We start from the raw sequence: 18,577 nt of genomic DNA on the forward strand, positions 1-18,577 counted from the left end.
ATATGGTATTTCAAAAACTTAGGAAAAAGTAGAGCCAAAAGGCCAAAGCCCCAAATGAGGTTCTCTGGTGGCATTGGACTGGGATAAAGTCATACGTTCAAGGCGACCACGATGGAGCACAAAGCAAAACACCACATATTTAAGCAGTTTCTCAGAAGGGCAATGGTGTGACCACATATTATAAAGAATAAAATACCCTCTGTTGTAATTTAAAAGGATATTACAAGTCAACTCGGAATGCCATGACCTTATAAAAGGAACTAGTGCATTAACTTTATTCCTCTATAAGGTCATGAACTTCATCTCATATATCAATTACTTTCTCCAAGGATTGTACTCTTGCAATGCTAATTAAAAGAAAACACAATAAAAGCAAACAGCACAACACTCTGCCATTTTTAGCTGCTAAAAGCTGTGTACTTCCAATGCATTTTAGCTGTACCAAGCTGTGTACAGATATTTTACTAAAACAAACATATTTAAATTTACTAGGAATGATCAGTTTTTTGGGCTTTAATGTTTAAAAGGATACCTTTCTTACCTCTGTATTTTATTAATCAGGCTTGCTATCTGAGTTGCAGCTGTATTCAGGAGACACCGGGACTGCTTTTCACTTAACTGCAACTTGTATATCAGGTATTTTCTATATGCAAACCTTTTATTCAGGTGACATTTCATAGTTGCTTCAAAAAAGTCCATAAGGTCTTCCATTTCTTCCTGGAAAATAAACACGCTTTCTGTTTTTTATGACTATGATAACATTTTGATTACATTTTAAATTTTCAAAACATGAGAACTTTTAAAGGATTACTATGTATTAATTTATTAACAAATTCATTGACTGTTCAGTACCTGTAAGTGCTTGCCCTATTACCTCACAAGAATGTAGTTTAAAAGAGGTTTACCATTGCAAAAAACAGACTAATCCTTCTCAGTTACTCTATTTTGGAACAGTTAGTCTGAGTTGACAGAAGATGAAAGAATGAAATCAGTGACTGGATTTCTGGACCATAATTTACAATTTGATTCTGAATGAATCCAGACATCTAAACTCTAGAATTTTGAAAAAGACACTTACAAATCAAACAATCACTGAGAGATGGTAAATTTATGCTGCAAATTAGGAACAGGTAACTACTTTTAGTCTGCTGAAATGAAGATGATATTAATGAATGACATTAATTAATGCTCATTATTCTGTATGCTTTTTTGGGAATACTAAATAAGTCACCTCCCGAAGAAGCTTTGCTAATTCATCCGGCATATGTGCATTGCATTCATCTGAAGGGCTATTAAAAAGGAACAATATTCCTTGCAGTTTCAAATTTATAGAACAACAAAGTATACTATACTATGCCTGATGAATTCTGTCCAAAGAACCATCTCCAAAACTATCACCATAAGACTCCAGTCATTTACTTCCAGATGCACTCCCTGTCCAGCATGCACACATCAGCCTGTTGACAGCAGATGCTCATTGGGAAAGATTTCTCCTACAGAGAGCAACAATGAAATATGATGGTGTGCCCATTCCTTATCGAGTCTAGAAAGGGAGTGAGTGCATTTGTGTGCTCTGAGGGAGGTAAATCTGTTTGAGAATAGCCATGAACGTGTTCTTTTTTTCCATTAGACCAGAAGTCTAGCTCAGGTGAGATTAATATTTGTCATTGCAATAAGCAGCGAGTTGGAGTCTCGGCAGGCTAGGTAAGCCTTCCAACCTTCCAAGGTGGGCAAGGTGACTAACATTAAATGGGTAACAGTAACACCTGTTATTTAAAGCACTTAGAAATCTTAGGTGAGGTATGAAGTGCTACATATAAAAACAAATGATTTGAATTTCTCCCATTGTAGACCGAAGAACGAGTTACTTACCTTCGGTAACGATGTATCTGGTAGAGACATAGTCTAGCCGCAGATTCCTTAACTTAGAATATCCCCAGGCGTCAGACTGGATCCGGAAAACGTTTCCTGCAGCAGCACCTCTGCGCGCCGGGGGGGCGGCGCCGTCCGGCTCCGCCCTGACGTTGTCCCCGGACATGACGCCAGTAGAGCCATATATGCCCCTCCCGGCGCGCTGATGTCAGTTTTCGTCGGAGAAATATTTCCGTGCAGAACGCAAAGCCATCACCAAGAAACTGTGAGAATATGGGAACAGTGTGCAAAAATGATGAAAAAATAAAAGAAATTGACAAGGTGAGACAGAGCAGTGATTCTGAAGAGCCGCCCCGCAAGAGCGAAGGATCAATCAACGTTAAAGGGGGACAAGGATGTGGAAAAACAGCCTGGCAGAGGATAGAAAGTCCACATCCTGAAAGTAAAACTGTGAAGGAGAACAGGTCCGGAACACTAGATTAAGGAGAATTCACCACAAGACGTCACCAAAAAGAGACGTCGCAAGCCCAATCAAAGATCCACAATGTACACAGCCAATAGACCTGAAGGAAAGGCCGCTGAGGTTGCAAAGACCACAAGGCAATGCAGAAGGGGAAAGCGGGATGGTGGGAAAAAGCGTGAATAGATTTCACACCCTACAATCCAGGCCAAGGAAGGAACACATGATCTATGAACAGAACGAATCAGTCTGTGTTGGAGTGAGAGTATATTACCCTGCAAAAGGGCAAGCCACCCCAAGGGAGCCGAGTATAGAAAAGCCTCTACAGTCTTATAGATGAGTATGCCAGATTGCATCTTTGTAGATGCCGCAAATAGCAAATGATGTTTTGAAATTAAGCATCTAGCGGGTCAATTTTGTTATTGCAGTAAATGACTAATCTTTTCCATTTAGCTGCATAGCAAGCTCTTGTAGTGGGGCATCTGGCTTCTTTAATAATGTTGATACAGTCGGGTGGTAGGTTGAGGTAACCGAACTCTAGGATTTCAGGAGCCAGATTGCTAGATTCAGTTGTGCTGGATCTGGGTGCCTTATCTCTCCATGGTTCTGCATGAGCAGCTTTGAGGAGATATGTAGTTTTTGGTGTAGAACTACTGAGAGTTCGACTAGTGTTGTGAACCATGGTTGCCGTGCCCATGTGGGAGCAACCAGGATCATCTTGAGAGACTGCTGTTTGAGCTTGCGTACTACTAGGGGAATGAGTGGGAGTGGACGAAAAGCGTACGCAAATCTGCCTGACCAGTTCATCCATATCGCATTGCCCTTGGACAAGGGGTGTGGGTACCTGGCGGTGAAGGTTGGGCATTTTGATTTTGCGTGTGTGGCGAACAGATCTATGTCCGGGTAGCCCCACATATGGAAAAAGGGTTGCAGAACTTGCGGATGAAGTTCCCATTCATGTATCTGCGGAGTCTGACGACTCAATAGATCCGCAATCTGATTGTTCACTCCTGGAAGATGTTCTGCCAGAAGATATATGTTTTGTGGAATGGCCCATCTCCATATGCTTTGCGTCAGTGGAGACAGCTGCAATGAGTGTGTTCCTCCTTGTTTTTGTATGTAATACATAGCTGTCATATTATCGGTGCGGACTAGGACAGTTTTGTGGAGGAGATGTACTTGGAATGACTTTAGCGCTAGAAATATTGCTAGTAATTCTAGGTGATTGATGTGGAGCTGATTTTGTTGAGTGGTACACTTGCACTGAATTATGTGGTTTAGGAGTTGGGCTCCCCAGCCTGTGAGTGATGCGTCTGCTGTTAGCTCTATCTGTGGAACTGGCTCTAGAAACAGCCGCCCTCTGGAAAGGTTTTGTGTGCTTCACCACTGCAGAGAGCGATGTGTGCGGCTGTCAACACCAGATCTGTAAGCTGACCTTGAGCCTGGTTTTACAGACGTGCTAAGCATTCCTGTAAAGGGGGCATTTGAAGTCTTGCGTGAGGTACAAAGAAAATGCAAGAGGCCATCATTCCTATGAGTTGCATAAACACTCGGGCTGGTAGAGAGTGTTGGGGCTGAAATTTGGTGATGAGGGTTTGCATACTGGATGTCCTGGCTGGATTGGGGTATGCTAGAGCTTTGGAATTGTCTATTGTGGCTCCCAGGTACTGATGTAGATGGGAGGGTTGAAGGTGTGACTTGGTGTCGTTCACTGTGAACCCTCATCTGTGTTGCAGCTGAATAGTTTGATAAGTGTGGTGAACACATTGGCTGTATGACTTGGCTTTTATCAGACAGTCATCGAGGTATGGAAATACATGGATTTGCTGCCTTCGCAAGTGCGCTGCTACTACCGCAAGGCACTTTGTGAACACCCTGGGTGCTATGGTCACCCCGAATGGTTGAACTTTGAACTGATAGTGTTGGCCATCCACTGTGAATCTTAGATATTTCCTGTGAGAAGGGTGTATGGGAATATGGAAGTAGGCGTTCTTGAGGTCTAGTGTGGCAAGGAAGCCGCCTTGTTTAAGCAGTGGAAGGACTTGTTGAAGAGTGATCATGTGAAAATAATCTGACTGTATGTAAAGATTGAGAGGTCTGAGGTCCAGTATTGGTCTTAGAGTACCGTCTTTTTGGGGGATGAGGAAATGCAGGGAGTAAACTCCTGTTCCTCGATGCAGTAAGGGAACTAGTTCTATTGCATGCTTTTGAAGCAGTGAGAGAACTTCCTGTTTCAGGAGCATCAAATGTTCCGTGGACATCGGACGTTGTTTGGGTGGTATGTTGGGGGGAGTTGCAGTAAGTTCCAGGCAGTAACCATACTGGATAATTTGTCTTACCCACTTGTCTGTAGTGATGGAATTCCAGACAGGTAGGAACTGTGAGAGTCTCCCTCTGACCGGAGTGGAATGGTCTGGAGGGAGTGGAGGGAAGTCACTGTTTATTAGTGGAAGAGGCGCGAGTGTTGTTGTTACCTCGGCCTCTACCTTTGTTGTTATTTCCCCTGTACCCACCTCTAAAATATCCCTTGTTCGGGGATGATTGTGTGGGGATTTTATATGAGGAAGATGCAGTGTCTGCACTGATGTTTTTGGATGCTCTTCTATAAAAGGAGCGCCGAAAGGAGCATCGTGTAGATGGAGACTGTAATGCTCCCATGTATTGAGCAGTCTCCGTGTCCTTTTTAATTTTTTCTAAAGCTGTATCTACGGCTGGGCCAAAAAGTTGTTTGTGATTCAACGGCTGATTGAGGATAGTAGTCTGCACTTCTTCAGAAATGCACAGCCAGGCATGTCTTCTTAGTAACACACTAGTGTTGATGGATCTAGATGCGGTGTCTTCTGCATCAAGGGCACACTTAATTGATGCATTTTTTATTAACTCGCCCTCCTGAATCAAATCATTAGCTTTGGCTTTATATTGGTCAAGCAAATGCTGCTTTAGGGTTTCAAGCTTGTCGTAATGAGCCCTATCGTACCCGGCAAGTAATGCCTGCGCATTAGCTATCCTCCAGTGATTCGCTGCCTGGGCGGCAGCTCGTTTGCCCGAAGCGTTTAGTAATTTAGACTCTTTGTCTGGAGGTGGAGCATCACCGGAGGTCTGAGAGTTGGCACGCTCTCTAGCATTGGTCACTACCAGGGAGTCTAAGGGAAGTTGGCCCTTAATGTAGGTGGGATCATTAGGGGCGGGTTTATATTTTTTATCAATCAGAGGATTGAGAATTCTAGCCCTTACAGGGTCGGGCACCAAATTTCAATCCCCGTCCAGCTGCACAGCCTTTTTAAACGAGTCCAATGAATTAAATTCATAATAAACACTTAGCTTGTTCAACCATTTTATCCATTGTTTATAACCTTTTTGTTCATTTGCTTTTTTCAATTCATTATACTCATTTTCCTCATATTCATCTTCATTCAGCATTGTTCTTAAAAACACAGGAGAGAACAATGTTTCTGCACGTCACGCTTTATTAAAAGTCACCCAATGCATTTCGGTAAAAAACCTTCTTCAGGGGTATCGTGACATGCTAATCTGTCACTCCAAGCAAGACCATGTTTAAAAGAAAATATATATATCCTCTCGTGTTTCACTCTATTACCATCCATTTTATAATGAAGACCCGCAAAATGCTCCCCCTCCTCTTGTGCATAGAAACAGCTGGGTGGGGATCGAAATTTGCTGCCCGAGTGTTCTTAGCATATTTAATGATGCCTTTTAACATGGGTAAAGTTTGTACTGTCTTTTGTGACTGTGCAAAAGTGTCTATTAGGAAGTCTTCCTCTGTGGGGTCGGAATGCATTTGAACACCATGGTACTGGCCAGCCCTATCAATGAGCTGACTAAAGCCAATAATGTCATCTGGGGGAGATGGCTTTGTTGGGTATGCATCAGGATCAGGAAGGTCTGGAGGATCTACTAGGTCATCATAGTCATCCCTTGTGTCCTGTGGTATGTCTGTGTTATCATCAGGGTCAGTAAAAGGGTCATTGTTGTCTCCCCCACCCCATAAATCATCATCATCATCCTGTGGTGGTGGTGAATATAGGGGAAGTATGGGAGACTTTGGAGGAGAGGAAGGCTTAGTCGGAAGAACAGGAGAAGAGGGTCTTAAGGGTGAAGTTGCACAGTCTCTTTTCTTCACAGGCACCTCAGGGATGTGTGGGGTATTCAATGTCCTCTTCTTGTGTGGAATGCTGACAATATGGCCTGTCTTTGGGTCCACTTAGAAAGTTTTTTGTTTCCGATCGATGGGATCCGACAGAAAAAGTTCTTCCTCTTCGATAGTCGCTTTCGGCGCCGATTATTTCGGTTCCAAGCGGGATTTAGATTTCTGCTCTGGAGCCTTTGAAGGGGTTTTTAAATCCTTCCGCTTCGGTGTCGAGTCGGAAATCTTTTTCGGTTCTGAGTGTTTTGGTATCGGATCCGTGGCCTTTTGTTCTTTTGGTGCCGAGGTGTTCGGTGCTGAGACTGCGGGAGTAGGATGTGCTCCCGACTTCGGTGCTGATGGTGTCTGTAGGGCACGGACGTGCGGCTTGCTCAGTCCCGAGCCGCCGGAAGGCTTTTCCTTTGTCTTTGGAGCCGGGCCCGGGGGCGGGGCTTCTGAAGCTTTGTTTCGGTCACGACTGGAGCCTGCAAGTGAAGTCTGGGACATTCTTTTTTTCAGGTGAGGTCGGGGCAGGGTCAATTGTACTCACTCGTTGACCTGGAGTGATGTGGTCATAGGAGTCAGAGTCGTCTGCCTCGGGAGTGATGTCTAGATCCTCCGAACCCTCTGCCTCCAGAACATCGGGGCCTTCATCAAAGATGTCTTCTGGCACCGGTGCAGCCAGTTGCACCATAACGGGTCGTCGGGCCTGGCGATCACGGATAGTCTTCTTGGACCGGAAGGAGGCGCAGGCCTGGCAAGTGTTCTCCTCGTGCTCGGGCGAGAGACAGAGGTTTCAGATCTTGTGTTGGTCGCTGTGTGGGAATTTAGCTCCACACTGGGGGCATTTTTTGAATGGAGTCCTTTCCATTAGCCGTAGGCCCGAAAGACGTCGTTAGGCCCAGCGGCCCGCGTCGACGACCGGACTCGAGTATTTGAGTTAGCGTGTTGCAAGGCATGCGAAAGAAAACAATACCATTGAGTTTTCAATGGTTTGCGCATCAAAAAGGGTTGGATAACATGGTACCGAAGCGCTGAAGTTACATCCAAACCCGATGGCGGAAAAAACCAATCTGAGGATGGAGTCGATGCCCATGCACACTATCGTCCACGGGAGGAGTCACCTATCTCGTGACTACAAAAGACGTCTTCCAAGACAACAAGGTGCAAGCATCCGAGCCCAACACCAGATGGCGATCTATGCACACAATGTGAATTCTGCAGCTCATGTGCCTCGAACAGTACATTTAAGAGGGATTTTCAATCCGAGGCTCCCACAGGTTAACTTTCAATATTTCTTTGGTAGCCCTCATCTCTAAGTTAGGCACAATTAGTTGTTGTCAGTAGTAGTCTCACCCTAAACACTATAATTAAGCAGTATTATCATGTGCATTATTCCAATATTTTCCTTAATGCTCTAAAACACAAACACGCAGTAAGATGAATGATGTGGAAGAGTTACCCAAACACAGTAAAGAAAACTTACTCCTTTAAAGGAGTTCTAAAGTTTGATGAATCTACTAAAATCTACATCTATCGAAAAGTACTTAAAACAACTTCAAAATATGGGAACCTTAGTCTTAAAATGTGCATCTCCTTACCTGAACCTCTGAATAAATGTGGGTAAGACTTCTGGCATCATCAACCTTTAGTTCATTCTCAGAAATGGAATCTTGTACCTGTTTGAAAAAGATCTCATGCAGTACAGTTCTTTGAGAAATCACCAGTTGCCTGTGGACCTTTGCAAAGTCTTCCTCTTGTTTCAGCAGCAGCAGTCTTTTCATCTGGTGTTGTTCTTTCTCATGGAGTTTGTCAACAAGAGCTCTGTATTCCGCAGCAGGCTGTAAAGATAAATAACGAGGCAGTCCATCTAATATTGGCAAAACCCTTTCACGCAGATGTCATTAATGTAATGGTTAACTACGTAGAGGAAAAGTAAAATGACATTGTGCTGACTTACATATGGCTTAATATAAATGGCCAGCATAAATGTGAATGGCAGTCATCAGGTCAACTGTGTACTGGACTGTTTTGGTCAGACCCTTGGCTGCTGAGCACAGAATCATAAAACAGAATGTTCTGTCTGCAGGCATGGCTGACTGCCCGTAGCTGCTTGTTTTTAAGCAAGATGGAAGTTAAGTTCATAATACCCTTTGAATCAGCAAGTGGAATGTGCATGTCTGCCATACCAATATCTTGTATTGTATTATACAGATTTGGACGCCAAGGATAAGCTAGCCCACGACAGTATATGTTGGCCTTCTTACAGAATGTACAGTAGAAATATCTCCGAGCCACTTTCCAAAGGCCCCAAATGCCAAAATGTTGTGGGTATTAAAGGACAGGCAATGTGATGGCATGAGCACTAACAAGTTGTGTTCCACTACAACACAATAAACACAAAGGGGGTGCTATTCCCCCTTATGTAACCAATTTCGATTGAGGGGTCTCATAAAAAATGGGAATATCCAGTGTTCCCACTATCCACAGTGAAATGATAAGAACTCATATATGCAACAGTATCCTATTCTCCTTAGCTTTGCTTTAGTAAAAAAAAAAGGAAAAAAAAAGGAAGAGTTTGAGAACTGAGGAAATTTCTAACTAATAAACATTCCAATTTGTAGGGACAAATGACTGGTCAAAAAACATATTTTGTTAAGTCTTGTCCCCAGTCTTTCGACTCCCACGTACATATCGCATGAATAAATAGTGGCAGCCATTTGCAAATACAAATGACCCATGTTAGAACTGGGGGTCTCTAGTTGGCAGAGGTAGGTACCTCTGACCAAATAGGGACCCTTGCTTCTAAGTCAGGGAAAGGGGATTACACTACTGGATAACCCCTGCTCACCCCCTGGGTAGCTTGGCACGAGCAGACAGGCTTATCTCAGAGGCAGTGTGTAAAGCATTTGTGAACACATGCAGTAATACAGTGAAAACACTACAGATGGACACCACACAGGTTGTATTATAAAAATAAGTATTCTTTATATAGACTTATCACAAGACCATAAACGACAAAAATCCACAATACTGTAATCAATAATACTTCTTCAAGATAGCAGAAATAGTTCAAAAATGGGTTATTCACTTAAAAGCAGTCTTTAGCAACAGAGAATCCCAACTGGAGTTATCACGACATCAAGGTCAAAGAAATCCCAAAGTACGGCGCCGACCGCGAAGTGCGCGGCGTCAGGCCCGGAGTCAAAACAGACTCCCAAAGAACAGTACCTTGGAAAAGCGAGAACAAAGACAGCTCATGGCGTCGGGGAGGTGCGGCGTCTTTGGCGCGTTGCGGCGTCGGTTGCTTGCTTCGGGGGAGATGATGCGTTGGGACCTGGATGCTTGCGTTGGTTCCTGACCGGAGAGGAGGTGACGTCATGATGGCGCCGAAACCACGGTTCCGTACGATGTCACGATGTCGATGGATTCTTGACCACCCACGTCGACGATCGGCTCTGCGATGAGGTCAGCTTCGGAGTCGATGCGGCACAGCAGCAGGTGTCGGGCCGGCGTCGCAAGGCGGATCAGCACTCACGGCTTTGGCAGGCTTATGATGTCGTTCGCTGGCGTCGATGTGGCACGCCGACTGGCGTCGGGTCTACGTTGCAAGTCAGAGCAGCGCTCACGGCTTCTATGTAGAAGACTGTCGCTCGCCGGCGTCTGTGTTGCAAAATTCCTTCTGTAGCAACTAGAACAGCAAGTTCCAGATGCAGACAAACAGAAGGGGTGAAGTCTGGTATCCCTGAGACTTCGGTTAGGAGGCAAGCTCAAATCAAGCCCTTGGAGTAATATTCCGCAAGATGAAAGTTCTTTAAAAGTTCCTTCTCCTCTCCTTGGCACTGAAGACACCACTGTAGGCCAACCCAGCAACACAGTACACTGGCAGGGGGGCAGTCCAACTCCTACAGCTTCCTTTGGTGCTTCTCCTTGGCAGAGGTTTGGCTTGTTATACTAGCAAATCCTTTGTCTTTGAAGGCAGAGAGGCCTGTACCTAGTCCAAACCAGTTCTGTGCAGTCCTGGAGCACTTTGTTTACAGGACTCCTTCTTTCCTTTGACAGTGTGGGCCAGGGACATCAGACACATCACAGGAGGTGGAGCCAGCATTGTGAAAGGCAGGCACAGCCCTATTCAGACCCAGGAGCTATCTCCTCCCACCAGTCTACATGCAGATAGGTCTATTCAGCCCTGTGCTGACTCACCCTGTCTCTTGGAATCCCCCAGCCCCTGTCACTCACAAAACAAGACACACAATACACAAGCTAGCAGAGGCAAGCTGGAATTACCTACTTTCTAGAAGTAGTATTTTCAAACACAGAATGTTAAAACCAACTTCACTAAAATATGTATTTTATCATTCTGAGTTTAGGCATACTAAACTCGAATTTCTACCATGTTCTTGGGGTCAGTTAGGATTATAAGGTGTTATAATCAAACTGCCCATTCTGGTCTATGGGGACTGGTAGCCTTGCAATAGTGAAAAACGAGAATGGCTGTAATTCACTATTAGGACATGCCACACCCACCAGGGCATGTCCTACCTTATACTTACAATGCACCCTGCTCTTGTGCCTACCTTAGGGGTGTCTGATATGAAGAAAAGGGAAGGTTTAGGGACTGGCAAGTGTGTGCACGTCAGCATGGCAGTACTAGACTGCACATAGGCTCTGCAATGGCAGGCCTGAGACACACTTTACAGGCTGCTTCTGTGGGTGGCACAACCAGTGCTGCAAGCCCACCAGCAGCATTTGATTTACAAGCCCTGGGCACACATGGTGCACTGTACTAGGGTCTGACAGGTAAATCAAATGAACCAATCATGGAGTCACTAATCCAATACAATACTTTACAATAGGGAGAGCATACACACTTTAGCACTGATCAGCAGTGGTAAAGTGCCCAGAGTCATAAAACCAACAAAAACAGGTCAGAGAAAATACAGGAGGAAGGCAAAAAGTTCAGAGATGACCCTGCAAAAATGGCCAAGTCCAACAACCCCCTACTAGAACAACTCACCAGAAACTCCACTTCAAAGCATATTCCACACTTTTAGACACAAACTTTCCCAATGCATAAAATATGTACAAATGAGAAATGCATGAATGATGGGACTCTGGTCCACTGGAACTCCAGGTATGGATTCCATGACGTAATAGCTTAGGTAGAAGGTGAGCCTATGAGAACTGGTGGTGGCTCTTTGTCGATGGGTTGAGTCCCACCTAGCAAAAGGGAAGACTATGTGTCTGGACCCCTTTGCCCTACAGTGTCACCACACTTGGCATAGATCATAAACCACATTTCTGGTTTGCTTATATTTTGTAACGTGTCCTCTGAAAGATGTAATATAACCAACCTAAGTGTTCATGTACTATTATGTCTAGATAACGCAAAATAAAAGAAAGGAATACAACGATAGCTGCACTACTAGTAGTCCTGAGTAACAGGCCAAAACTCATGAAACGCATCTTGTTTATTTCTCAAGCCCTGAAAACCAACATTTTCTGTGCGCCCTCACATGCAAGACAATTAGCCAATGCTAGCGCAGATAATTAGGAACAAGTACACTTTCAAAATATTATTATTAAAGACTTATTTGATCTTTTAATTCAAATAAAACCGATCTTTATTACTACATGGATCTTATAAATGCATTAACATCTATCAAGGAACATTACCTGTTTGAAAACAGAAAGAAACAGGATTTAAAAAATGCATTCACTTACTAGAACTATATGAGAAGCAATGCAAGCACAGAAAGAACCACTGGATTGTTCACTCTCAGAGGTATTTGTGAACGTCCATACCAACCTTTTCACCTAGGGACCTTGTAAACTCATCCGTCTCTTCTTTCAATGCAGTCTGTCTGTGGTTCTGCATTTCCATTTCTTTCCTAGTCTCCAGATTGCACTCAGCTGTTAATGCTAGCATCTTCCGCTCATATTCCTCATGCAGAGTCGCCTCCATCTTGGAACACTTTTCCTTGATTGAATCCTGCAACTTTTTCTCCTCTTGCTGTGAGAAATTGTTGTTGAATGCCATGTTTCTCAACAATATAGCAATCATGTCTCTGGATACGTGAATGCGACAAGATTCTAAATAGGCATCCGCCTGAGTCATATGTGCGGTCTCGCGGCTGAAAAATAAATTGAAGCATCCTCTGAGATTTAGACGTACTCTCATTGTTCCTGAAGAAAACAGCAATGACGTAAAAGGAGCAGCGCTGAGAAAAGACATTCACCTTTATAATGGTGGATCACAACACCAAATATTGTTGGCAGTAGAAAGAGATAATTTATTTTTTAAGTTAGCTACTCAACAGCTATAATTTTATGTCATTATAGTGCTTTTTTTCTCATCACTGTGAACATTGTCATCCTCAAATCTAACCACCAGTGCTTTACATAAATATCTAGACCTTTAGGTACATGAAGTCAAAAGTACAATTTATTCATTTCAGAAAATAGGAGTAACTTTCAGAAATTATGTGAATGTTTTGTCTTATGTGAGAGTCAATTGCTTTAAAGGAACGATTATGCTGCCTGTATGATCTACAATCGACTGCACATCTGCTAGGTGTTATGTTTTTATTACTGTGCACCAGGAGGGTTGTATATTGTATTGCAATATGTAGAATAAGAAAAAAAGTGCCTGCTACAAGACTGAGATCAGTAGTAACAAATGTAATAGTAAAAAATGTAGACACAACAGATACACAACAGAACACTAGAAAACAGTTCTGAAAAGGTGGGTTTGTGAGTTTTCAAGTCCAGCATTTTATTTTCGAATGCTTCACGCGATGCACTAACAAAATTATACATGGCTAATGCTTGGGTTTTTTCACAATTGCTACTGCTACATCTGCCTCACTAAAAAAAATAAACTCAATAAAATAAACTGTCCAGCTGCTGTATAACTCTTCATAATTCATACTTGTACTCATCTTCTTCAGAAACGTTGAAAGTATCAACAGCCTCAAAAACTCTTCTCTATAAAAATTTTAAATAATTTCATGGTACCTAACTATCTGTTGGACCTGGCCCTCTCTGCAGGGGCACACCTAAACTCACTCCTTAAAGCATGGTAACATTGGCTTACACCCGATTGGCATTTTTTATTTACTTTTAAGTCCACAGTAAAGTGGTATACCATACACCCTGTACTGGTAAATAAAATACTAGTAGTGGGTATGCAGCACGTGTTGTGCCACCCACTTAAGAAGTCCTTTAAAAAATGTCTCAGGACTGCCATTAAGCCTATTAGCAGTTTTAAACTGCCAATTCCACTTAGCAAAATCACCTCCTTGCCAAGACTTAAATTCCCTTTTTAGGTCTCACCTGCCGTTGGAGCCCGTATGCGCGCCTCGCCTGCAAGAGCTATAGTAAACAAGCTTTTTTCTAGAAGGGGACTCGAGCCCCGCCCCTCATTTCCATTGGGAAGCATCAACGTTTATGGTAAACTCTGGCTTCCCATTGGAAAGGAGGGTTTTTCGTTGGCTCCCTTTGGCTTTTTGCCGGACTGGCTCGCCTGATTCACGGCTGTCGTGAAGACTTTTCTTATCTGCTTGTTTACAAAAGTCTTCACACAGCTGTGAAGCAGGCACGGAGCTCAGAGGCGCATGGGGTGGACAAGGCAATGGCGAGCACTTATTGCAGTTTCCGTTGTAAAAGTAGATTAGTGAAGCAAAGTGGGTCATTTGAGCTCTGGTAATCTGTACTGGGTCTTTCAAGATAATAACCGCGTGGAATGTGCGTGAACCGGGCGCGTACCGTAGAAGGGAAAATTAAATCATCACTTTGGAAATGTGATTTATATTAACCATGGCGGCTCATTATAGTTCCATTCAAATTCTCTGCTTCTGTTTTCGTTTCTTTTCCGCCATTGGTTGTGAAACGTTTGATTCCCTGCTTCTATTGGCCTAGCTGTTTTTCACCTCCTGTTCGGCACTGCTGTTGGCTCCGGCTAAATTTGTTCCATCCCCTCTTGTGCTACCATTGGCTGTGAGGATGTTCCAGTCTTCCTCCGGGACTTTCCCATTGGCTGCGACGGTACACAGACGACTCGGGCCTGGTTTCCACTTTCGCAGACACTCAAGCTGTTTCTGTTGTGCTGTTTTCTGTGCTTCCGGGCTCTCCTGGTTACCCGCAATGTGACCCTCGGCACGACAAATATGGCGGAGGTAAGGCATAAAGTGCAAATATACCAATGGGCAGGTTGTGCATATCTTTCACAGTGCACAAGCTGTCCCAGCAGCTGCCGGTGGAGGGCAGGGAGGCCCGAGAAACCTCCACTACGGCACTCGCAGTCAGCCCGATAACTTGTTGCTTCCAGTGCACAACTTAAGCATTATTATAACCCGGCATAAGCAAGATGTGAAAGCAGCGTCCCTTCCCCGCCCATCTGCTGCAACACACGCCCAGTAGTCACTGCAGAGTGGGACCAATCTGATTCTGTGCAGAGCTGTGAATGCAGATCGAGCCCCACCCATTTTTCCGTACGGTGCAGAGGGATTTTGTGCATAGTATTTGCTGATCCGTAATGTCTGCCCCCCTGTAGTGTGCTGAGAGCGTTTCTACTTACCTTTAATGCCTATGTACTGCTGCCCAATGACACCCTCCTTCGCCTATCACTGAGAGCTGCCTGTACACCGCTACTTTGTGTCAGTGAAAGCCCCTCGCCAACCTCCGTTTTCTGCCTTCACTCACCAACGTTAGGAGTTGCCCAACACCATTGTAGAGCGAAACCTGGGGGTCTTCTAAGACCCCAGTTTTATCAAACGTTTATACATGCCCACTGCATAAAAACGGTCTGATCAAGAACATACATGGTAAGAGGATTTTGCAGTTATCCGTTATTTGCCAGATCTTTGATCTTCCATATCCGACATTCATGAGTCTTTTTGCCTATATTGTCCTGCTGTTCGACTGTATAGAGCTGCCTTAATGCGTTCTGAACTCTTTCTTGATTTCCACAAACATTCCCTTCCAGTGCTTTCTGTCGCATTTCAGCACCTCACACTACAGCATATATTTTCATCATCTGTTTATCAAAAACAAACCCTGTCTGGGACATTGGCTCGCATGGTTTGTGCTTCTTCTACTGAGTTTGCCTTGTGAAGCGATAGCTCCATTTGGGCGGCCTGAGCTGTGATCTAACGCCGCATAATACACCAGTGAGGTGCGCAGTTAACTCGTCTTTTCCTCGCAGGATTCTCAGTTGAAGGAAGTGCGCGTGTTTTTCCTTCCTATGCTATGGTCTGTGGCTCTGTTATAATGACAGTTGCTGGCACGCCTTTCATATTCTCTTTCCGCTCCCCTTGTAGTATTGCAAATGCGACCATTCTTGACCGCTGCTTGATGTCTTTAATTAGGAAGGCAGGGCAGCGACTATTCAAACTTTTCTTAAGCCAACCCCCCTCGCGACAAGCACAGGAGAACATTAATTTCACTCTGAGTGTTAATATACCAGGGTAAACTCATTATCACCATTGTGAATTTTTTTTGTTACATTTTTCTAAAACATGGTTGTTTTGACAGTGTGACTAAGCAATTCTGTATATCTGTAAACAAAACACAGCCTGTACACATGATTTGCTGTGAGGTTTTTGGGCGTTCTTTCCTAAGGAGTTGAAGGATATTTCCAATTTTTTAGCATATTACTTTTCTGTGATTCTCCCAATAGTGCTTTTCGTTGCAGTTTATGACTTCATAGCATGGGTTTTTTATGTTTTTATATTCATTCAGCAAGCAAGCATTGTGCAGTGGAATGAGTGTGTGGAAAGGTTCTTGTGCGAGTAATAGAGATTGATTCTCTAAATAAAGAGCATGATTTGCTTTCATGTACACTTCCATTCATTTGACTTTTTATTTGTAAAGTAGTTTTCTCCACGAGAACCTGTTTATACAGTGTACATAAAAAATATTAAATACTTTTTTGTGATATTTCAGGTACACGTTTGTGCAATAGACGTATAAAATGCAAAGGAACAATTAGAAAACAGGCACTGGCAAATCCAGTACTACTTCTCTTGTTGATCTTTGGCTTTGCCAATGCTTTTTGTCTGATGCTGTGCGCACTGACAAGAAAGGAAAAGGCGTGAAGACACAGCTGCTCTTGTACCCCAAGTTTCTGAATTATACCTCTCTAACCCTCCTGATGTTCTACCTCCTCTCTGCCTCTACCTGGTGCATAACACTCTACCACAGTGCTGTTTACAATTCACCTGTATATCTCCTCCATCTACTTCACTTCTCTCTCTCAAGTCACCTTTCTACCTCTCAGCCCTTTCCCCATCTCAATACTCTACCACATCTCTATACCTCAACTTAACCCAACACCCATCTCTCACCTTTGATTCTCACTGTTCGCATCTTCACTTCTCCACCTCCTCTTTCCATTTCACCATCTGTTCCTGGTACTTCATCTCTCTCATTACTTTATCCATTTCTTGCTATGTCTGCCATTAACTTTTGTCTCGCTTCTCTATGCATCTCAATCTGTTTCAACCCACAGTCTCTAAGCCATAACTTTTTCTCCTTCTCTCTCTGCCTCGCTCTATCAAGCTTTCTAGTTACTCTACCTCACCTTTCCCCACCTCATTCTCCCCTTTACTCTTTACCATACTTTCTGCTTTACTACTTTGCTTATCTGAACGCCTTTCCCTACCACTTCTCATGTTGTCCCTCTATACTGCATCCACCTATGCTTAGCTCATTGTCACCTGTCTTCCTCATCTGTCTCTCAAACTACCTCCCTGTCTATAGTATTCCATATCCTAAAACCACGCCTGTCTCTCTCTGCCTTTCCGCATACATCTTTTTAACTACTTCATCTTTCTCTGTTTAGCTTATGTCACTCCCTACCTCATTTACCTCTCTCTACTATCACTTTACCAAAGTTTGACCGCTCTGTCTTTCAGCTGTTATCTGCCCCCTTCACTTTCTCTTACTCAAGAGTCAGGTCTAGCCACAGAAAAATAGACAGAAAGGAGGAGAGGAGGGACAAGATAGGGAGAGAGAAATAAGGAGAAGATGTTCAGGTTTTACCAGATGAAATGGTGAAAATTGTAGGAGCAGTGCTTTGATTTTCACTGTTGGAGTGATCATGTTAGTTGTGATCGGTGCTTTATTTATACGTATTAACCAATGAAACTACAATTTCAAGGGCTGTGTGCATGTGTCTTTTTATATTTTGCACCCTTCGTCTATTTCATATAAAGGAAGCAAAAGCTGGTTAGACTCTGAATTGAACTTAAAGTTTGTTGCGAGGCAACATTTCTATCCAAACACAAAATGGCTTTTATCAGTGCTTGCTAAAGCATTCTTTTAGTACTCTTTTGCTGGAGGATGCCAAGTAGCATTGGCTTTTAAATGTTTTTTCCTGTACCAGTTAATGAAAGCTTAGCATATCTATCAATATTGCTTGACAACATGGGGCGTGAATTTGAGTAAATTAACTAGGCAGCACAGGGTCATATCTGCATCAGCAGATATGCCCTCACATGTAATATATCGCACTCTGACTCAGGGCTAGGGGTGCCTTACATATATTATCTGCAGTGACTTTGGCATGGCACACAGTGAGTGTGCTATGTGTTGTTTTCACACGTGGTTTGCAATGGCAGTCTGCATGCAAATTGTATGGGGGTCTTTAGGAAATTGCCCCTTTTTGCATGGTTACCCCCTAACTTTCTGCTTGATACCAACTTGATTGAGTGTGTGCTGGAACCCAGCTAACCAGGCTCCAGCACCTGTTTTCTTTACTAGCACTCAGGGCTCAAAAAAGCATAAAAATGTTACTAGACCTGCAGGTCTAGTAACTTGAAAAATCTACTCGACCTAACTAAAAACAGTCTTGACCTGTGAACTGGCCTCAAATTGTGTGATCCTTGGCAGATATTTTGTCCTGTGGAGCTGCCTTTTTCTTTATTATCACATAAGGGAGCACCTTCAAATATGCAAGTTCGCTATTTCTGCTGTACAATAAAACTCTTTATTTTCTAGACTAAATGTTTGCTCAATGTGAACAAGAATCGAGCCCATATATAGGGTACACATGATCCCTGGCTTGCCTCTTAGTTCACTAATAGCATTGTCATCTGAGC

At 43.5% G+C, this 18,577-nt stretch overlaps 1 protein-coding gene across 3 annotated transcripts in view; it reads right to left on the bottom strand.

Moving 5' to 3' along the window:
* EVC2 (EvC ciliary complex subunit 2) overlaps positions 1–18,577 on the bottom strand; it is a 608,136-nt gene that overhangs the window by 375,682 nt on the left and 213,877 nt on the right. For all 3 annotated transcript variants that reach the window (XM_085642436.1, XM_085642435.1, XM_085642434.1), the window contains exons 10-12: positions 12,286–12,610; positions 8,078–8,317; positions 542–717 (exon numbers count right to left, since the gene is read on the bottom strand). In XM_085642436.1, coding sequence (XP_085498562.1) covers positions 542–717; positions 8,078–8,317; positions 12,286–12,610 — 741 coding nt within the window. The remainder of the gene's footprint in view (positions 1–541; positions 718–8,077; positions 8,318–12,285; positions 12,611–18,577) is intronic.

Source organism: Triturus cristatus, chromosome 2_2 (genome assembly GCF_964204655.1).
Source record: "Triturus cristatus chromosome 2_2, aTriCri1.1, whole genome shotgun sequence".
Taxonomy (NCBI): Eukaryota; Metazoa; Chordata; class Amphibia; order Caudata; family Salamandridae; genus Triturus; species Triturus cristatus.